The sequence below is a fragment of the Bos mutus genome, chromosome 2, assembly GCF_027580195.1.
Source record: "Bos mutus isolate GX-2022 chromosome 2, NWIPB_WYAK_1.1, whole genome shotgun sequence".
NCBI classification, from domain to species: domain Eukaryota; kingdom Metazoa; phylum Chordata; class Mammalia; order Artiodactyla; family Bovidae; genus Bos; species Bos mutus.
In genome coordinates this window covers 49,542,449-49,565,310 of record NC_091618.1, presented here as the reverse complement: position 1 = coordinate 49,565,310, position 22,862 = coordinate 49,542,449, and the positions used below count along the sequence as shown (strand labels likewise).

The 22,862-nt window shown below is 39.8% G+C and overlaps 2 protein-coding genes across 13 annotated transcripts in view; one reads left to right on the top strand and one right to left on the bottom strand.

Annotated features, from left to right (window-relative positions):
* BOLL (boule homolog, RNA binding protein) overlaps positions 1 to 6,886 on the bottom strand; it is a 61,290-nt gene extending 54,404 nt beyond the window's left edge. For 6 of the 12 annotated variants that reach the window (XM_070388699.1, XM_070388686.1, XM_070388677.1 and 3 more), the window contains exons 1-2: positions 6,719 to 6,856; positions 2,275 to 2,418 (exon numbers count right to left, since the gene is read on the bottom strand). In XM_070388699.1, coding sequence (XP_070244800.1) covers positions 2,275 to 2,418; positions 6,719 to 6,739 — 165 coding nt within the window. In that variant the 5' untranslated portion in view covers positions 6,740 to 6,856. Of the gene's footprint in view, positions 1 to 2,274; positions 2,419 to 6,718 lie in introns of all 12 variants that reach the window. The other 6 variants (XM_070388737.1, XM_070388750.1, XM_005894599.2 and 3 more) reach the window with 2 other exon arrangements.
* Positions 6,887 to 7,461: 575 nt separating this feature from the next.
* The window catches only part of PLCL1 (phospholipase C like 1 (inactive)), a 392,170-nt gene continuing 376,769 nt past the window's right edge, over positions 7,462 to 22,862 (top strand). The window contains exon 1 of the mRNA XM_070388663.1: positions 7,462 to 7,594. The gene's annotated coding sequence lies outside the window, so the exon portion shown is untranslated. The remainder of the gene's footprint in view (positions 7,595 to 22,862) is intronic.

Genomic DNA, 22,862 nt, shown 5'->3' with positions numbered 1-22,862 from the left:
ATAATTGCTTTAAAGAATTTTGCTGTTTTATGTCATACAATCACTCTATGTTAATGAGCATAGTCATCAGGAAAGTTAAGGTCTTAGAAAGGAAATATATTTACAAAAGTACCTGAACTCAATTTGTGGTAACAACAGAGAGGCTACAAAACTTTAAGTTTTTAGACATTTTATCTGTAGTCAAAATACATACGGACATTATGATGATAAACAAAAAATATTGAGTCATAACTAGACTATCATGTATAAGATGTCTACAAAGATGGTCTGGCATATCTGGCAATTAAAATAATCTCATAACAGACCCACATCACCTTTCCCTAGAGCACTCACTCTAAATTCATTGCAATTTCATTTTCTGGTTCAACTGTGTTTGCCCACAAGAAAAACTTTAAATATTCATAGAAAAAATTTTTCTTTACATATATATCTAGGAAAAGACACGCCTAATGGTAGAGCAATACCTCTTGAGTTCCACAGGTACCTCACTGCTTTAGAAAAAAAATAAATTTTTAGTTGGTAACCTAAAGCTTGCTAAATTGGATGATGGCAAATACTGAGTTAATCTAGGTACAACAGTCTCATTTCAATAAACACAAAATGGAATCAACATCAAAGATTTCTATTAGAGACTTGAAAACAAATTAATTAAACCATTCTCTGATAGAAGAATCACTAGCTCAATTTTACATCTCTATCTCTGTTAAAAACGAGACAGAAAGTCAAGATTATCAAATATTAAAAGGGATGGGCTCTAGGGGTCTAAAAAGAAGAATTTTATGAAGTTTGAGACTGCTTGCTACTGTGTTAAACTACTTCCTTGATGGAAATTATCTATGGTTTTGGGTAAGGTGTAACTCTAAGAGGGAGAACCTTACCAATTAACTTAAAGCTAAGATTGTATTGTAATGGCCCCCAAAGTTTATATTGTAGCTGACAGGCTTCAATAAAAACCGACACTAAACTAATGAGAACCCACTGTATAGCACAGGGAACTCTACTCAATGCTGTGGTGACCTAAATGGGAAAGAAATCTAAAAAACAGGGGATATATGTATATCTATAGCTGGATCACTGTGCTGTACAGTGGAAACTAAAACAACATTGTTAAGCAACTATACGTCAAAAAAGATAAAAAAAAAAAACCCTACACTTAACCTAGCCATACAAACTATTATATTGATGGTTTATTTAAAAATATGCTAAGCTAATATAATATAAATTCTGAATAAGAATATTTAACTTGAATATTTATGGTCAGTTATTAATATTTTCCATGGAAACAGGAAATCTTTTTAAAAGTAAGCATTTCATAAGAAATTATTTCCCTTAATTTATTATTAGTGAACCAATCACACACTTGCTTAAGACTCATAATTCTGATAAACACACTGTGACATTCATCTTGAGCAGCAAAGAAGCAATTCCATCCAAATTGTGAGACCCTGATTGTTGGAAAACAGTGAGTGATAAATACTATACCCTAATTGCACAAGCATTTTTTTTTAAGACAACTCTCCCTGAAATTTCCAATATGTAATATGGAAGCCTGGAAATCCTTCTATATATTCCCTTGGAATAAAGAATGTTCCACTTAAATTATCGATGCCTGCCTTTCCCGTAGGTGTTTACAACTGCCTCCCACATGGGGGTGCTGCAAAACATCTCACAAAACTATGCCTCTCTGAAAGAGTGAAATGGCTGATTATTTAAACATATTACTGTTAAGATGCTTTATTCTGACTAGGACACATGCCTTTTTTGGTAATCAAATTGTAAATTCGGTTACAGAAGCAATTTGCAAAATAAAAGTCTAAGAAGTTACTCAGGAACTGAAAATAAAGTTGGGATAAAGAAACAGGACTTCATAAAACTGTTGTGTTTATTTTCTTTTTCCTTAATTGAGTCATCTTTTGAAAATTTTAATCACTCATTGTTTGGGCTATTGGATTATTATGTAAAAAAAAGTATAATTAGTGTGATATGGTGAAATAATGTGGAGCTATCAGTCAGAAAACTAGGATTCTAGTTTTCACTTTGTCTCTAAGTAGTTAGGTGACTATAGATACGTCAATGAGCCTCAATTTCCTTGTATGTGAAATTAGACAATTATACATACTCTACTATAGTAAGACAATTTGAACCCTACTAATCATTACGAAAATATTAAATACATTATTATTTTTATAGTTGCACAAATAAACCATTTCTGAGAAATATAATAAAATACTTCTAACAAAAAAAATTCACTATATTGCATGCATTATTAGGTACCTTAAAGTCAATTCCTCCTACAAAGATGCGATTAGGGATCACTGTTCCATATCTTGGGGCACTCGTTGGGTTATTCAAAGGCACAGGTGACACAGGATTAGGGGATGGAGATAATGAATCTGTTTGCGTCTGATTTGATGTTTGCTGTAAAATAAAATTCTTTTAAACTCAGTACTGGGTATAAGTTTTAATGCAAGATAAAAGCATTTATCCTTCAAAAAGGTAAGTATACTGACAAAATGTAGTATTTTAGACTTTAATTTTATGCTATTATGAAGATTATAGAGCTAATAACTTTTGAAGGCAAGAAAAATAAATACAGAATCTACTCCTCTACAGAGATCTTAAATCTTAAATGTATCATTTAAACATACATATATTAATTACTATTAAATGTACAATTTAAATATTTTAAGTATTAAGAAGGAATATTAAACTCAAAAAGAAGTTTAGGAAAGAGAAAAGTAGGACAGTTAGGACAGTTAGGAGCTGGCCTGGTACAACAACTAGGCCCTGGTGTTGTAAGAGGTGTCCGGGATCTCACAGGTAGGCTGTGGTGTTCTCTTGTTAACACCAACATTGAGCAAGGCTACTATTATTGTGATGAAAGAAAGTGAAAATCGCTCAGTTGTGTCTGACTCTCTGTGACCCTATGGACTATACAGTCCATGGAATTCTCCAGGCCAGAATACTGGAGTGAGTAGCCTTTCCCTTTTCCAGGGGATCTTTCCAATCCAGGGATCGAACCCAGGTCTCCCACATTGCAGGCGGATTCTTTACCAGCTGAGCCACAAGGGAAGCCCAAGAATACTGGAGTGAGTAGCCTATCCCTTCTCCAGGGGATCTTTCCAACCCAGGAACGGAACCAGGGTCTCCTGCATTGCAGGCGGATTCTTTACCAACTGAGCTATCAGGGTAGTGTTATTGTGATGGGTGAAGATAAAAACAAGACCACTCCATATCATACCTACACACTGACAGAAACAAAAGCACTGCCCAAACCATAAGAATGACCAAACATCCTTTTATCCTGCCTGACAAGACTGACTACTCCTTCTTTATCAATCACAAAACTTTAGCTTCAATCTCTTTCTTGTCTTCTAGTTAAGAATTAATGTAGCACTGGTGGTAAAGAACCTGCCTGCCAATGCAGGAGACTTAAGAGATGCTGGTTCGATCCCTGGGTGGGAAAGATCCCCTGGAGAAGGAAATGGCAAACCACTCCAGTATTCTTGCCAGGAGAAACCCATGGACAGAGAAGCCTGGCAGGCTACAGTCCATAGGGTTGCAAAGAGTCGGACATGACTAAAGCGACTTAGCACTTAGCACAATCATAGAATTACTCCCACTTTCTGACAACATGTATTTCAGAGTAAAACCTTCTTTAAACCCACTCTAAAAAGTGCTAATACAAGCCTAAATCCTATAATAAGTTCTAACATCCTCTAGTTCAGAAGGCCCCATGTTCTTCCTTGCTGTAATTCAGAAGAGCCAACTTTATTAAACTATAGGTATATTTGTGGTGGTCTTTGGCTAAAGGGCATTGACAAGTAAATACATTCTGACATTTAAGTTCACTGCTTTTCAACTCTAAAGTCAAATTTTTAAATGCACTTGGCAATTTGAAAAGTAGTCTGATTTTGAAAAAAAAAATTTTTATACCCATAACTCATAGGTATAAATTTTTATACTAAAGTTTTTAATAATATTAATTTTTACTTTATGCTAAAGAACTGAGCTCATATTCATATATTCAGTGTCAGTGTATAATTCTAAGTCAATGGATCTAATTCAGATTTTAATAAATACATATTAACAAGTAATGGAGAAGAAAATGGCAACCCATGCCAGTATTCTTGCCTGGAAAATACCATGGACAGGGGAGCTTGGTGGTTCATAGTCCATGAGGTTGCAAACCGTTGGACATGACTTAACGACTATAAAAACAATAACAACTAACATATAAGCCTTTGCACAATAGCAAAACAGTAGATAGACTCTTAAGGTACACTGGGAAAAAAACAAGACTTGGGAATAGAATTTTAAAGAGAAACAAATATAAGAACTTGCTATTTTCCTTGTAAGAACACTAAAGAGACTTCTGAGACACTAAAAGAGTTCTTCAAAAAGCTTGAAGTTCACGACTTAAATTCTCTGAAAAACAAACTCATGAAAATTAATTTCCCACTTAGATAACGGAGTTGTTCTTTTTCACACTGCTCTCCTTTCACTTCACTGGCCAATAAACCGTAATCCCTAAAAATTAATCTCTGCAAGATGTACAGAGAAATATCTAGGCCAGTGGTGACTACCGGGCCATAGGCTGGAACTTTTGGGGTCTATTGTCCATCTAGTCTTAAGAGGGAAAAACACTCCCTAGTAAGGGAGTTTATAAAAATATCTCTTAAACCACAAACTCATCATATTTAATAATTGCTATGTTGTAGCTGCCAGTTAAAACTGGGAACCCAATCTTAACAACATCCTCTCAGGGCATTTGAAAGTTAATTTATAACTTAAGTCACCTGTAAGACATAGTGCCAGACTGGATGATTCTGGGATGTTTCGTTTTACTTTTCAACTGTGGATTTGTATTGCTAGAGATAACTGAACAGCTCTGGCAGATACAATCTACTCTACCTGCCTATTTGTTTAGAGAATGCAGAAATTACTTACCTGCAAAATTAAAAAAAAAAATTCATGAAATTCTCTTCTTTAAAGCAAAATGAATTCAATGGATGAACTCTTTTGCTTTCAAATTTAGTTAAATAAAACTCCACTGGTTTTTATTTTTATGAGAGAAAAATGACATGAATGGAAGAGAACAAAGTGCTTTACTTCCAATCTTAAGAAATCCTCAACACGGAGGAAGGAAAAACACGAACTTTGTACATTCCATTCACATCATTCTTCTATTTTTAAGGTTCCTATTCTATTGTGGGTTCCAACTGTTTTTTTCTCCTTACCACTAATCACTTTCCAACACACTATGTAATTTATATTACGTTTGTCATCTCTTTCCACTATATTGTAATGTTCAAGAAAAGGGCTTTGCTTGTTTTGTTCACCGCAGTATCTAAGACCATATATAGCAGGTGTTCAATAAACGTTTGTTGAATAAAGAATAAATAATTTCTTCCTGCTCATGATACACCAACCTTTAGGTTGTGGGCTGAAGAATACAACATGAATAAAACCCTAGAAAATATTTTAATCTTGGCAGTAACAAGGCTCAAGTAGAGGCAATCTTTAAGTTCCTTAGAGACAGCGATTTATTGAGTTAATTCAGAATGCCTCAAATTCCGCCAGCAAAATTTTGCAAATGTATGAAAAGCACCTAGCTAGGTGCTGTTTTGGGGCAAGCAGTAAGTAAGGGTCCTTAGCTTAGTAAAACTTCTAGTACTAAAAAATTTAAAATTTCCTCCAAAGCAATGTGCCCCCACTGCCTCCTCCCCTGGAGAATTAACCTCGAAATTTATCATCTACTCTGCCAATGAAGAGAAGAGGAAAGAGACGGGCTAACCGTCGCAGTGAAGGACTCGGCGCTCCTTCCCCTCCGAGGCCAGCAAGCCGAGGTGCTGGAGGAAATGGCCGCAGCAACAACTTCCTCAGGGTCTCTCAAGTCATCGTGAACTGGAGCACCGATTCGAGGATCCACCCCCTCCCCACCAAAGTGCGGGAGGGAAAAGAAGGCTAGCCAGCGAGAAATTTTGTCCCGCAAACCCGCCAGAAGCAGTGGCGGGAATCCTCAACGGCACAGACCCAGACGCTGGCCTCGTGCGTAGCAGGGCCCCGCGGGCATCTCGTGGCACTCGCTGATTGGCTGCCGGCGGGCACGGGGTGAGGCGCGACGGCACGTTGCCGCAGCCCCTCGGGCCTACTCGGTCTCCCACCCCTCCCCCACCCGGCCCAGACTGGCTTGGGCGCGAGTGTCAAAGTCCGACCTGTGCCCAGGTGCCCCATATAACCCACACTCGCCCTCCCCCAACCCCCACCCCCAGCCAGGTCTCTCAGGACTTCTGGTTTCCACTGACCGGTCGGGAAGAGGAGGGGATGGCCACCTGGTCAACTCCTCATATGGGCAGCTAGGTTGAGTCTGGCTGGAGTGAGCGTCAAAGACGCAGCCGAACCTACTTTCGGCGGGAAAGCTGGTTCTCTAGCCCGAACCCAGCCTGGTGCACAGGACCCGGTCACCCACGCTTCCCGGAACCTCCCAGCCAGTCTACACCAGTCCAGGTCGGGCGTCGCACCTGCCCGACCCCACTACACAACCCGACGGGGCCTATCTTCATGGCGGTCGATGAGGCGCCCTGTCCACGCTTCTTGCTGACCATATAGCGAGCTCTAGACTCGTCCTTCCAGCCCCTCACAGACGGCGCCCACGTTGCTCCTTCTCCCCGCTATCCCGGGGCCCAGGACTCTGGGCCCTGACCGCCGTACTCACCGCCCCGGACTCGGTCTCCATCTTCCTCTCTGCTCTTCAAAAGCTAGGGGGAAAGGCACAGAAACCTACAGTTCGTAAGCACCTTCACACCCAGGAAGCAACACCACGCTTCCCGACGGAGACTTTCTCCCCCTGGCGGCTACGGCGGCGGTGGCAGCTGCAAGGGCGCAGACTCGAACCCAGGGCCTGAACCTACCACCCGCGGGGATAGGGAGGGGCAGACGACGTAGCCTCGGGAGGCGGGTGGCGGTGCCGGCGGGCGCCGCAAGCCCGGGAGGGGCGCGGGCGGGCAGGTTTCGGTCGTGGCCCGTGGTCGCCGAGCTGGGCCGTCTCAGGGGTAGAGCGTGCAGCAGGTCGGGGCGGGCGTGAGGTGAGCGGATCGAGTGCTCTATTCTCAAGCCACTCTCGTCTGCTTTCGGACGGCTGGGGAAGAGACAGCGAACGGCTATGCAGAACTCCATGCACCACACGCCTTTCCCTCTCTTCCCCTTTGGGGAAAGTTGGCTTCTAGGACTGGTGGGTTTTCGAGAGGTGGCGGTGCGTTTAGAGGCTTTACTAAGGTGCAAGAAGCCGGTTGACGGGCGACTTCGTAAGGCTGGTGCGGGGAGAGGAGGCCAGTTTGCAGAGTTAAAGCCTGACCCCCGGGGCCTGACGCGCCAAACTCGGGGGCTCCGGAGAAGCCGCAGACGCCTCGGCGCACCTGTTGTCGCCGTCACTCATCCCCGCCGAGCGGGCGGGGCGGCGCGGGCCGCTTGGCCGGGAACCGCCGCGCCGCCCCGTCCGAGCTCCGGCGTCAACCTTAGGCCCGCGCCCGCTGAGCACAGCCCGGCCGTCGCACAGCCGGCCAGCGATGGATCTACCTGCGCGCTTCCAGGGGTGAGGACTGTGCCACTTGGCTGGAGCGGCTCTATTTCCTTTGAAAGAAGTCTGCTTTGTAAAAAGTCTTTCTGAAAAGTAGCTGCGATTTATGCATCAATACATATGTCATCAACTTCACATACTTTACTTATGTATATAAATATATATAACCAATTTTAAACAATCACAACTCGGTAAACTTCTGTAATGATCATGGTGGTTATGGCACTATGATTATGGTTAAGCAATTTGGTCAAGATCTAAAGCGATAGATTTCAGTGTCTGATCGCAGGTCATGATTTAATCACATTGCCATATTTTAAAGAATGAGCAAAAACTGTTAAAAATTACATCAGTAATGACTTTTGTACTATTATAAAAGTTTGACTTTAGTTTACTTTCAAGATAAAGTGTTAAAATTATTATGTATTTAAGTTTTAATCTTTGGTGCAGCAGGAGAGCATTCTTGCCTGGAGAATCCTCATGGACAGAGGAGCTTGGTGGGCTATAGTCCATGGGGTCTCAAAGAGTGGAACACTAGTGAAGCGACTTAGCATGCACTTTGATGCCAGGCCCAGTGCTTTACAATCAGTATCATTTAATCATTTCATTCTCCAGCAGCCCTTCAGTTGGATTCACCTGTTATTTCGTGTGTGTGTGTGTGTGTGTGTGTGTGTGTGTAAAGTCACTCAGTCCTGTCTGACTCTTTGTGACCCTATGGACTGTAGCTTGCTAGGCTCCTCAGTCCATGAGATTCTCCAGGCAAGAATACTGGAGTAGATTGCCATGCCCTCCTCTATCTTCATATTACTGGTGAGCAAATGGAGATTTGAAGGTTAAGCAATTTGGTCAATATCTAAAGTGATGGATTTAACTAGGGGTGTCTCTGATAGCAGGTCATAATTTAACCATATTGACATACTTTAAAGAATTAGCAAAAACTGTTAAAAATTACATCAGTAATGGCTTTTGTCGGAGAAGGCAATGGCACCCCACTCCAGTACTCTTGCCTGGAAAATCCCATGGACAGAGGAGCCTGGTAGGCTGCAGTCCATGGGGTCGCTAAGAGTCAGGCACGACTGAGTGACTTCCCTTTCACTTTTCACTTTCATGCATTGGAGACGGAAATGGCAACCCACTCCCGTGTTCTTGCCTTGAGAATCCCAGGGACGGGGCAGCCTGGTGGGCTGCCGTCTATGGGGTCGCACAGAGTCAGACATGACTGAAGCGACTTAGCAGCAGCAATGGCTTTTGTATTGTATATGTATGAAAGTTTGACTTTTGTTTTATTTACTACAAGATAAAGTGTTAAATTATTATGGATTTAAGTTTTAATCTGTTCAGATGTTTAGCTTTTCATATTATTTACCACAAATAAGGCTTCACTGGTGGCTCAGAGGATAAAGCGTCTGCCTGCAATGCAGGAGACCCGGGTTTGATCCCTAGGTTGGGAAGATCCCCTGGAGAAGGAAATTGCAACACACTCCAGTGTTCTTGCCTGGAGAATACCATGGACAGAGGATCCTGGTGGGCTACAGTCCATGGGGTCGCAAAGAGTCGGACACGACTGAGTGACTTCACACACACCACAAATAAAATGGGAAACAATTTTTTTTCATTGACTACAGTACAGCTACAGCATCCTAAAAGTCATTATATGTTTGTGCATACAATTTAAGCTCATTTTTGCAGGTTTTAGTTTCTGTAGAAACAGAGATTATAAACCTATTAAAAAGTAAAACTCATTCCAGAGCAGAATAATTTTGCTGTTCAATACTGTTAGAACTGATCTTTGGGCATTTTTTCATGGTAGTAATGATGAGTTTAAGTAGATATTACTGCCATCTCTTTTGCCCAAGTCTCTTTTGACTAACAACACATTTTTGAAGACTGTATTCACTGTAATAGGTGTTCAGTCTGTGACATACATTAGGGAACACTGTATTTCAATACCCATGTCAGGTTCTAGGAGAATATACTGAATTTGCAGTATAGTAATTCTTTGTTCTGCTTCTAAGTTGTTTAGTCCTTAGAGCAAAAAGAATATTTTAAAACTTGAATAAAACATACACAATTATACAGGTCAACTTAGTACATATTTATAGAGTTCCTGTATGTTCAAGAACATAAATGACTTAGAAGAACAACAAGATCAAACCTCTGTCCTTGACATACTTTCAATCTAGAAAGAGAGAAAAGACTATTACTATAATTGCAAAAAATTATATTTAATACACTTATAATAAATAGGATAAATACAGAATAGGATAAGTGGTATATGAATTATGACCCAAGGCCTGTGGAAACACAGAGCACAGTGTCCAGAGCTGGGAAGGGGCACCAACAAAGCTGAAATGATGGTCTGAATGGGAAGGTGAAGAAAGCCCCTGTCATGTGTGCAGCACCAGGCAAGGCACGTTATTTTTAAATCTTCTCAGTTACCATGCTTTATCTGGCAGTCTGAGCCTTAGAGAGACTCTACATTGCCAGAAAGTGGTGGATGTGGTTTTCAATTTGACTTCATTGCCCATGCACAGTGCACTTTGCCATATTTATACCATAGTATCAGGGACTTGGGCTTCCCAGGTAGCTCAGTGGTAAAGAATCTGCCTGCCAAGCAGGAGACTCAGGTTCAGTCCCTGGGTCAGAAGATCCCCCAGAGCAGGAAATGGCAACCCACTTTAGTGTTCATGCCTGGAAAATCCTGTGGACAGAGGAACCTGGTGGGCTATAGTCCATGGGTCACAAAAGAGTCAGATATGACTTAAGTGACTAAACAATAATATTGGAGGATAATTGTTTTATACTGTTGTGTTGGTTTCTGCCATACATCAACATGAATCAGCCATAGGTATACATGTGTCTCCTCCTTCTTGAACCTCCCTCCCATCTCCACCCCATCCCACCCCTCTAGATTTTCACAGAGCACGGTTGAGCTCCCTGTGTCACATAGCAAATTCCCACTGGCTATCTGTTTAACATATGGTGATTTATTTATTTATTTATTTTAATTTAAAATTTATTTATTTTAATTAGAGGCTAGTTACTTTACAATATTGTATTGGTTTTGCCATACATCAACATGAATCTGCCACGGGTGTACACGTGTTCCCAATCCTGAACCCCCCTCCCACCTCCCACCCCATACCATCCCTCTGGGTCGTCCCAGTGCACCAGCCCCAAGCATCCTGTATCCTGCATTGAACCTGGACTGGTGATTCATTTCTTATATGATATTATGCATGTTTCAATGCCATTCTCCCCAATCATCCCCCCTCTTCTCCTACAGAGTCCAAAAGACTGTTCTATACATCTGCTGTCTCTCATACAGGGTTATTGTTACCATCTTTCTAAATTCCATATATATGTGTCAGTATACTGTATTGGTGTTTTTCTTTCTGGCTTACTTCACTGTATAATACGCTCCAGTTTCATCGACCTCATTAGAACTGATTCAAATGTATTCTTTTTAATGGCTGAGTAATACTCCATTGTGTATATGTACCACAGCTTTCTTATCCATTCATCTGCTGATGGACATCTAGGTTGCTTCCATGTCCTGGCTATTATAAACAGTGCTGTGATGAACATTGGGGTACACGTGTCTCTTTCAATTCTGGTTTCCTCGGTGTGTATGCTCAGCAGTGGGATTGCTGGGTCGTATGGCAGTTCTATTTCCAGTTTTTTAAGGAATCTCCACACTGTTCTCCATAGTGGCTGTACTAGTTTGCATTCCCACCAACAGTGTAAGAGGGTTCCCTTTTCTCCACATCCTCTCCAGCATTTATTGCTTGTAGACTTTTGGATAGCAGCCATTCTGACTGGCGTGAAATGGTACCTCATTGTGGTTTTGATTTGCATTTCTCTGATAATGAGTGATGTTGAGCATCTTTTCATGTGTTTGTTAGCCATCTGTATGTCTTCTTTGGAGAAATATCTATTTAGTTCTTTGGCCCATTTTTTGATTGGGTCGTTTATTTTTCTGGAATTGAGCTGTAGGAGTTGCTTGTATATTTTTGAGATTAGTTGTTTGTCAGTTGCTTCATTTGCTATTATTTTCTCCCATTCTGAAGGCTGTCTTTTCATCTTGCTTATAGTTTCCTTTGTTGTGCAGAAGCTTTTAAGTTTAATTAGATCCCATTTGTTTATTTTTGCTTTTATTTCCAATATTCTGGGAGGTGGGTCATAGAGGATCCTGCTGTGATTTATGTTGGAGAGTGTTTTGCCTATGTTCTCCTCTAAGAGTTTTATAGTTTCTGGTCTTATGTTTAGATCTTTAATCCATTTTGAGTTTATTTTGGTGTATGGTGTTAGAAAGTGTTCTAGTTTCATTCTTTTACAAGTGGTTGACCAGTTTTCCCAGCACCACTTAACATATGGTGATTTAAATGTTTCAATGCTATTTTCTTGGTTCGTCCCACCCTTTCCTTCTCCCACTGTGTCGGCAAGACTGTTTTCTATGTCTGCGTCTCCACTGCTGCTCTGCAAATAGGTTAAGCAGTACCATCTTTCTAGATTCCATATATATGAGTTAATTACAATATTTATCTTTCTCTTTCTGACTTACTTCACTCTGTATAATAGGCTCTAGGGTCATCTACCTCATTAGAACTGAGTGAAATGTGTTCCTTTTTATGGCTGAGTAATATTCCTTTATGTGTATATACCACTATTTCTTTATCCATTCATCTTTCTATGGACATCTAGATTACTACCATGTGCTAGCTATTGTAAATAGTGCTGTAATGAATATTGGGATACATGTATCTTTTTCAATTATGATTTTCTCAGGGTATATGCCCAGTAGTGGGATTGTTGGTCATTTTAGTCCTAGTTTTTAAATAAATCTCCATACTATTCTCCATAGTGGGCTGTATCCAATTTACCTTCCCACCAACAGTGCAAGAGGGTTCCTTTTTCTCCATACCCTCTCCAATATTTGTTGTTGTTTTGTTGTTTAGTTGCTCAGTCGTGTCTGACTCTTTGTAATCCCATGGAGTACAGCGCGCCAGCCTTCCTGTCCTTCACCATCCCCCAGAGTTTGCTGAAACTCATGTCCATTGAGTTGGTGATGCCATCCAACCATCTCATCCTCTGTTGTCCCCTTCTTCTCCTGTCTTCAGTCTTTCCCAGCATGAGGGTCTTCTCCAGTGAGTCGGTTCTTTGCATCAGGTGGCCAAAGTATTGGAGCTTCAGCTTCAGCATCAGTCTTTCCAGTGAATATTCAGAGTTGATTTTCTTTAGGATTGACTAGTTTTGTCTCCTTTCAGTCCAAGGGACTCTCAAGAATCTTCTCAAATGCCACAGTCCTCCAATATTTAATTGGAAGATAATTGCTTTACAATATTGTCCCTTTATTTTACCCCCAACCTGCTCTCACTTCCTGACCAGTAACTTTGCTGGTTTTTATCCTCTTTCCATTTTTATGTTATTCTTGGATTTGAACTGTAGGGGAGGAGAAAGTTTTCCTTGACCTTCTTTAGGGTCTTTGGTTGGGTCTGAAAATTAAACTGACAAAGACAAGTTAACAGAAGAAAAACATACACATTTTATTGAATTTTCACATGTACATAGGAACCTTCAGAAGAGAATGAAGACTAGGAAGTAATGAGAACAGGAAACTTGCATACCTTTTAGACAAACAATAAATTTGTGAGGAATTTACAAGACAAAAGGGTTTGGGCTAGGGAGAGTAAATGATGAAGAAGAAACTAGGAAGATTAGTTTAACAAAATTTGTTTGCAGATTCTTCTGGGCTGATAGGGGATTTATTTTCTTTCTTTAGGCTTTTTCTACATTTACTGGTTCTTAATTGCTTCCAAATAAAAATTGTATGTCAAAGAGACATATTTTGGGGTGATGTGTTCTGGTTTCCTTCAAATGCATGCAATATTTTCACAACTACAATAATGCCACCTCTTAATGCATTTTTCTTACATCGTAAGCATCTTGGCAATATGTCATGTCATATCCCTAGTGTCCTTCTCTCCTTGACATTTCAAACATCTCTGTATTACATTGTTGAATTGTCACTGTTCTACTCTCCTTCAGCAACTACATTGGTTTGAGTAACAGGCAGCTGTTGCCTTGGTGCATACCTAAGGCAGACCACCACATACTATTGTGTAGATTCTTCAGTGCATAAGAATTCTGGCCAAAAATGTGAAGAGGCTTGATATACAGCCCTTGCTACTCCTTTCACATCATCAGTTAGCCATAGTGCCCCATCCATTCAATGGGAGAGCTTTTTCCTAATTCATAAAAAGGTGCTGAGTGGGCCAGTTGCAGCCATGCCTAAACAGAGCTCCTGTATTATACGATAGTATCAGGAAATGCTGGTTTATGTTCATCATGTTTTACTATCACATTCTCAGACATAAGTAACTGCTTGACATTTGGTAAAATTTTCAGCTAGGTAAGTGCTTCAAGTTGAGTTCCTCAGGAAACAGATTCTGAGATTTGCATGCAGATTTTTGGGGACCTGTGCTTGAGAACAGCACCTGAGAAGAGTGAAGGAAACAGAACTGGGCAAAGAAGTTGAATTGTGATGTTGAAACAGAGTCCTCAGCAATCCTAGGATGACTTTCTAAGTTGTCCCCAATGACCAGAATTCCCTCTTAACCCTGTACTCTATTGTCTATAGTCGCTGGATGCAGGCTGCTCCCAGAGTGGACCTGACTGGACATGATGGTTCTCTTCAGCTGAGAGCAGTTTCTGGACAGGGGCATAGTTGAGAACAACCCACACTCACAACACCTGGTGGAACAAAGGGCTCAGTACTGAAGTGGATTTGGCATACCACAGCATATGCTAAAGTAGCTTCATAACCACTGAGTGACTTTTTCTCCACAATGGGATTAATCAGGTTACCACTATTTGCTTTTGGTTGCAGGAACACCTGATAGAAACAGAATGCTGCTGCTGCTGCTGCTAAGTCGCTTCAGTCGTGTCCGACTCTGTGCGACCCCATAGACGGCAGCCCACCAGGCTCCTCTGTCCCTGGGATTCTCCAGGCAAGAACACTGTAGTGGGTTGCCATTTCCTTCTCCATTGGATGAAAGTGAAAAGTGAAAGTGAAGTTGCTCAGTCATGTCCGACTCTTCGCGACCCCATGGACTGTAGCCTACCAGGCTCCTCCGTCCATGGGATTTTCCAGGCAAGAGTACTGGAGTGGGTTGCCATTTCCTTCTCCAGATAGAAACAGAATAATCCCAGGAAAAATTCAAGCTTTTTTCTTAGTGCACCTCAGAGATTGCAGTGAATACCAGGAACATAGATCCAGTAAACGAAAATTGTCTGAAAATACAGGTTGCAAGTTGTATTTAATGACTGTAGGCTTGAAAATATAAGTTTGTCCTCTGTTGGTTCCATGTTCAAGAAAATATCTGTATTGGTTATGATGGGGCAACATAATTAAAAAGCAAAACCTTCTTGCAACCCAGAAAACGTTTCCTCAAAGGTGAAATTTACTGAATACGCGTGAAACTTGTGGTACCACATTGGTACCAATGTGTACCAATGGACAGACAATCCACCCATGAGAGACTGCAAAGACAGAAAGTAATCTTACCCCCTTATATAGTCAACAGGTACAACCTGTTACATCACACACAGTTCATCACAGCTTTACCCAATAATTGGAGTGACTATCTTATTGGCTTTATCCAGAAGAAAAAGAAACTGCTTATATCTTTGTAACAGGAGGTACTTTTGCAAACTACAGCAAAGCAACCATCAAACTTGGGCTCTTACCTTACTGAAACTGGGAGATAGTGGAGCTGTAACCCTTGAAATTTGAATTTCCAATTCACAGCTCAGAAATGTACTTGAGGAAACATTTCTGAGTTGTGAGACTGGCAAGAGACTTATTTAGCTATGAAACAGATTTACATATGTTTGGAAAGCATGGAGAAAGAAATTCTGAAAGAAAAAAGGAAAAAGGGAGAAGTCTCTTCCCTAATTTTCAATAAGGAGAGTTAAGCCTCATTTTTATTTTGTATTTGCTATCTCACTATATATGTGGATGTGTTTAAGGCCGGGTCTCCTTAAAATGCTGAAAATTTTTAGAGACAACAAGAATTCAAAGCCATCTGCATATCAAAATGTCAAAAAGTTTTTTGGGCTGACTTCTTGTCAGATATATGGTCATTGTTTTTAACCTCTTACTATGAGCAATGATGTCCTTGTATTGAACAGGAGAAGGGTGTTCACCAGAATTATCTTTAAGATGCGTTCCAGGAATGTTTTAAGCCACCCATCCATTTTGGGTTAGTTGAACTTAAAACTAAGCAATATTATTTTAAAATTTATTTAACTGGATTTATGTACCAGGCAATGAGTTGGCACCGTCAACGTCTCCAAGTTCTGGAACTCCCAGTCATCAGACGTCTTTCACCCACATAAGGATCAAATGATGGTGCCAGTGCAATCTGCACATTAATGTTGGCAAGGCTTGATTTACTTTGTATTTAATTTAGATAAGTATAAGTCCTAGTATTTTCTTCCTACATCCTCAGAGGACCATTGCTCTAATTCAGTAGTTTAAGAAAAATGTATTGAATGCTTGTTTTGTATCATCATAGGGTTAAGTTTGAAACATACAAAAATGAATAAGATGAATTTTGCAGTCTAAAGTAGAAGGCAGACACACTTAAAGACATGTATCAATGCAGGATAGTAGGTGCCAAACATATTAATGGAGGATAAAGTGTAAGTTGTAGGTTTTGGAAAGGCTTCTTGGAAAGGAAGCATGATGAGTTTGAGGTGCAAGAGGTTTATTGGAAAATAACACAGTAGAAGAAAAAAGGAGGATCAGGAGGTAGGTCTACCTCCTATCTGGCAGGAGGAGACCAGATATAGACCTAAAAAAATCTCAACCAGCCATGGGGCAGCTCTGGAGCAATGACTGCCTGTTGGAAGAGTTCTGTCATGGTGAAAATGTCCAGGGCCATCGGCTGGAGATGGCCCAAAGAAAAGAAGCACTTGTCCTCAGCTATCAATGCCTCACTCAGTCATTGGCAAGGGGCTTCCTCAAGAACAAGACCATGGATCAGAAGTTGGTGGACCCTGAGTAACTGGACATCTGAAGGCTATCAGTGAACCACACATTTTGTAGCTGGAAAGTGAGTCCTTTATTGAAGAAGAATCTGAGTGTGGCATCTCTGTTTGACATCTAACTTACACACTGAGAAGAAAAAGGCATTCAATCCAATAGAAAATTAGGCAAAGCACATGTATAGACAGTTCACTAAAGATTAAGTCCACATGGCCAAGAAACATTTGAAATGATGTTTAAATATGAAAAGTGCAAATTAAGATAACAATGGAATATAATTTTGTACCATAAGAGGCAGAAATTAATGAGAGCTACAATACCCATTGGAATGGAATATAAAGTGCTATTATTCTTTGGAAAATCTATCTGACATTATCTATTAACATGATAAAATACATATACCCTTAGACTCAAAATTCTACTCCTGGGAATCTATCTTATGGAAATGAAATGATTAATTCATAAAGACATGGGTACAAAAATGATTGTTACAATGTTGTTTATAGTGATGAAGAATTAGAAACAAATACCCACAAAAGGGCAATGCCTGAATTAATTATGATATATACATACCATGGACAATCTTGCATCTATTTAACAGAATGAATTTGTAGATACTGAGGAAGCAGTGGTAGGATCCTTACAAGGTATTATTGAGTGAGAAAAGGAAATTTCAAATGAGTATGTATAAAAATATCTCCCCTTGCTTTTTTGTGATCCAAAAAATGATAAAATTTATATGTGTATATCTACAAATATGAATGTAAATCCAAGCTGGAAAGATGCATACTAGATTGCTAATTTATCTTGCAAGGAGTGGGAGGATTGGGTAGGTGGAGGAGAAGAGAAATGTGCAAGACAGGTAAAAGAAGATTAAAAAATTGTACCAAAACATTCATACGATCACATTTATGCTATTATTTCTAAATTTCTTAAGAAAGGCAAAATACAGCTTGCAGGAAAGAAATAAGAATATGTCACAGAAATGGAAATAACCATACAAATTTTATTGAAATATACAACATTTTTTAGTTTTGCAGATTTAATAGATGCCAAGAATGTTTATTTGTTACATAGATCAAACAGTATCGGCCAAATGAGCCAACAGCATGAAAAGAATAGGGCTTTGATAAACTTATGTGTCTGTATCACTCAGGAGTTTAGATTCTACTGTAGTAACAAATGGCCTCCAAATCTGAGGGACTTATGACAAAGGTTGCTTTCTTGCTCATGTTTCATGTTCATTGCAGATTGACTTCAGCTCCTGCTCCATGCCAGTTTCAAGATTCAGCCTTTACTGCTGAACCACTGGGGAACCCGTGATAAGTACATACTAGCTATAAAACTTCTATACACAAAGTGTTCTTCTACTCGTCTTTCACTGACCTAAGCAAGTCACATGGCTGAGCCTCCTGTGAATGGGATGAGGCTGTATTAATGCTCCCACAGGGAAGGATCAGTGACCATCTCCCGAAATAGGATGATCTGCTCTATGACAAAGAGTATTAATGAAGTATTTGTATGTGATCATACTAATGAATGTTATTAATGATTGGCGAGTTAAGGGAATTAATGATGAGAAAAAAGAGAAAATATTTTTTATAATTCAGTAGGTGCTTGTTTCTCATCCACAGGTAAGAAACACATCTTTTTTATTTTCATTTAGTTTCAATCACAGATCACAGACTATTTTTTATATTTTCAAAACACAAACTAAAATTCTTTTAATTTGTATTGTGCATATAGGAAGAATTAAGGTAGATGGAATGGTAAAATGCTATTTTATACACATACTTTATTTTTCTGAAGTTTAGAATTCACAGCAATATGTTTATCAAACATTAGAAAAGTATTCCTTTCTTTAGAAACGAGAGTCTGAAAGTAATAGTGTTTCGTACTTTTTGTTCAGAGTTTAAGTATGTACTCATAAAGAATCTTCCAAATAAATTCTCTCTGCAGCTATGAATTTAGTTATTGAAAAATCATTTTGGCTAGGAGAGACTTTAAAGAAAACTCTGTAACCTCTTACTACAGTAATTATAGTATTATACTATGTTTGTTGCTTGTTATCTCATTTTACAGTTTAAATTAAATTTTAGTCCTTTGCTATTGCTCAATATTTCAGGTGATTCTTTTAACATGTTTTCCCCTCTAATCTTTTGAAAACAGTTGTGACATTATCTGAACAGTTTCACCAGTACATTTTATATAGAAGAGAGAATGGCAAAATTCCCAAGTGCAGTGCAACAGCTGTTGCTCCTCCACTGTGGGTTAAGGGTAGAGGTGTTGTATCCATGGTGACCTATGTGAGTCAAAGAGGGTGGGAACTATGAGATTCTCACAGGGGATAATGACAGAGCAAATGCTAGCAGTTGAGCTTTCACTAGACATTTGGCTTCAAGCAAATTTTTTTCTTTATTTTTAATTGAAGGTTAATTGCAATGTTGTGTTTGATTCTGGCATATATCAACATGGATCAGCCATAGGTGTACATATATTCTCTCTTTCTCAAGTGGATTTTTAAAAAGCAATGTATTCACATTCTAAGTTCCTCATTTTTATAAAGCACATAAGCTTGTGCTAAACCAAAGAGCTATACACCTGAAAACTTAATTGAAATGAAAGTGTTTACAAAAGACAGCATACTTTTACTCTTGTTTTATATTTTAATTTAGAACATGCATTATAACTTTCTGCTTATTTAAATATTGTACTCTGCTTCTTCCTCCCAAAAGATTTGAGGTAGGATATAACAAAGACATAATAAGATTAATAAAATAAGTATAACAGTAATATATCATCAGTTCAGTTCAGTCACTCAGCGGTGTCCAACTCTTTTTGACCCATGGACTGCAGCACACCAGGCTTCCCTGTCCATCACCAACTCCTGGAGTTTACTCAAATTCATGTCCATTGAGTCGGTGATGCCATCCAACCATCTCACCCTCTGTTTTCCCCTTCTCTTCCTGCATTCAATCTTTCCCAGCATCAGGGTCTTTTCAGATGAGTCAGTTGTTCGCATCAGGTGGCTAAAGTATTGAAGCTTCAGCTTCAGCATTAGTCCTTCCAATGAATATTCAGGATTGACTTCATTTAGGACTGACTGGTTTGATTTCTTTGCAGTCCAAGGAACTGTCAAGAGTCTTCTCCAAAACCACAGTTCAAAAGCATTAATTCTTTCGCCCTCAGCTTTCTTTATGGTCCAGCTGTTACATCCATACATGACTACTGGAAAAACCATAGCTTTGGCTAAACGGACCTTTGTCGGGAAACTAATGTCTCTGATTTTAATATGGTGTCTATGTTTGTCATAGCTTTTCTTCCAAGGAGCAAATGTTTTTTAATTTCATGGCTACAGTCACCATTCACAGTGATTTTGGAGCCCAAGAAAATAAATTCTTTCACTGTTTCCATTGTTTCCCCATCTATTTGCCATGAAGTGATGGGACCAGATGCCATGATGATCTTAGTTTTTTGAATGTTGAGTTTTAAGCCAACTTTTTCACTTTCCCCTTTCACTTTCATCAAGAGGGTCTTTAGTTCCTCTTGCTCTCTGTCATAAGGGTGGTATCATCTGCATATCTGAGGTTATTGATATTTCTCCCTGCAATCTTGATTTCAGCTTGTGCTTCATCCATCCTGGCATTTCGCACGATCTATTCTGCATATAAGTTAAATAAGCAAGGTGACAATATACAGCCTTGATGTACTCCTTTCCCAATTTGGAACCAGTCCATTGTTCCACGTCCGGTTCTAACTGTTGCTTCTTGACCTGCATGTAGATTTCTCAGGAGGCAGGTAAGGTGGTCTGGTATTCCCTTCTCTAAGAATTTTCCACAGTTTGTTGTGATTCACACAGTCAAAGGTTTTGGCATAGTCAATAAAACGGAAGTAGCTGTTTTTCTGGAACACTCTTGCTTTTTCTGTGATCCAGTGGATGTTGGCAATTTGATCTCCGCCTTTTCTAAATCTAGCTTGAACATCTGGAAATTCTCGGTTCACATACTATAGAAAATTAGCTTGGAGAATTTTGAGTGTTACTTTGCTAAGGTGTGTGAGATGAGTGCACTTGCGTGGTAGTTTGAACATTCTTTGGCATTGCCTTTCTTTGGGATTGGAATGAAAACTGACTTTTTCCAGTCCGGTGCCCACTGCTGAGTTTTCCAAATTTGCTGGCATATTGAGTGCAGCACTTTCACAGCATCATCTTTTAGGATTTGAAATAGCTCAACTGGAATTCCATCACCTCCACTAGCTTTGTTCATAGTGATTTTTCGTAAGATCCACTTGACTTCACATTCCAGGATGTCTGGCTCTAGATGAGTGATCACACCATTGTGGTTATCTGGGTCATGATAATCTTTTTTTGTATCATTCTTCTGTGTATTCTTGCCACCTCTTTTTAATATCTTCTGCTTCTGATAGGTCCATACCATTTCTGTCCTTTATTGTGTCCAAAGGAAAAGAGTGTAAAGAAATACGACTCTATATTTTCTTCCAGTGAGTCCTATGATACTAACAAGCTTGAATAAACTTCACATCTTGGTGAAATTGAAGGAAGAACCCCTACCACATGCAAATAAATTAGATTTAGGTGGGAGAGAGAAGAAGCCTACCCTTTGTTCATTCCTACATGGCAAGTGTCAGACATCAGGAGTGTGTTTGATTTGAAGAGGCCTATATTATAAAATCATACATAGAAAAGTCTCAAGTTGTTAAATAAAATAGGTAAAAGAAGAGATACAAGTCTTCCCAGGGGCATCATTGGTGCCATTCTGGTGATAATTTCTGTAAATGCCTTTGTGGCTTCTGTATCAGTAGGGAACATAACTACAACCTGAGCTCCAACTCTAGGATCCATGTCAAAGTAAGTTAATACATAGGAAATAAATCAACACTGTCTATTTTTAAATGACCTCTGCCCTGATCATAGAGGCTGTTCCCAGATGATTGGCCTGTGGCTCCTGATAGTGTACTTTAGCCTCAGAATCTACATGGAGTGATTCCTGAGGGGGTGTGCTATTGGACAAACACCTGGGCATTCTGTTCTCCTGCAGGTAAAAAAGGTTTTCCAACACCTGGATGAAATAGCAGCCATCAGACCCTGAAGAATATTGGCTGTAATTAGTGATGTCTTAAATATTGATATTTATTGCCTTTCAGTACCTGGAAGATTTATTAAACTGGCGAATTTAGACCTATCATAAACAATTTGCAACTGATTTTTTTTTTTCCTGCTGTGAGGCTTGCAGGATCTCAGTTCTTCAACCAGGGATTGTACCGAGGACCAAGGCAGTGAAAGTGTAGAATACTAACCACTAGGCCACTAGGGAGCTCTCATTTTTGTAGTACTGTTATTATGAAATGGAGTATCCTTGTACTTAGAAATAAAATTAGTTGATTTTTATGTTTTAATTACTAAAATATAAGGGATGAAGGAATGCCTGTCAAGAAAAGGAAAATCTTGAATTTTAAGAGGTTATATTAAGTTTTGATTATCTTTTATTGACTTAGCATGTATTTTGCTGCTGTTATTTAGTTGCTCAGTCATGTCTGACTCTGTGACCCCATGCTGCTGCCGCCACTGCTGCTGCTAAGTCGCTTCAGTCGTGTCCGACTCTGTGCGACCCCATAAATGCAGCCCACCAGGCTCCCCTGTCCCTGGGATGCTCCAGGCAAGAACACGGGAGTGGGTTGCCATTTCCTTCTCCAGTGCTTGAAAGTGAAAAGTGAAAGTGAAGTCGCTCAGTTGTGTCCGACTCTTAGTGACTCCATGGACTGTAGCTTACCAGGCTCCTCTGTCTTTGTTACCTTCAGGCAAGAATACTGGAGTGGGTTGTCATCTCCTTCTCCAGGGGATCTTCCCAAACCAGAGATCGAACCCATATCTCCTGCATTGGCAGGCAGATTCTTTATCACTGAGCCATCTGGAAAACTAACATCTATTTGCTCTACCATAATAGTTTCCCTACAAATTACCCTACAAATCGCTTTTTTTCTAACAAATCTAAATGATTAACATGTATTGGGGAATTCTGTAACTGAATATAAAGATATATGTGGCTTATTTGAAAATGTTGTACTTGTATTTCAGTGCATCTTTGTTGTTGTTCAGTCGCTAAGTTGTGCCCGACTCTGCGACCCCATGGACTGCAACATGCCAGGCTTCCCTGTCTTTCACTATCTCCTTGACTTTGCTAAAATTCATTTTCGTTGAATCAGTGATGTCAT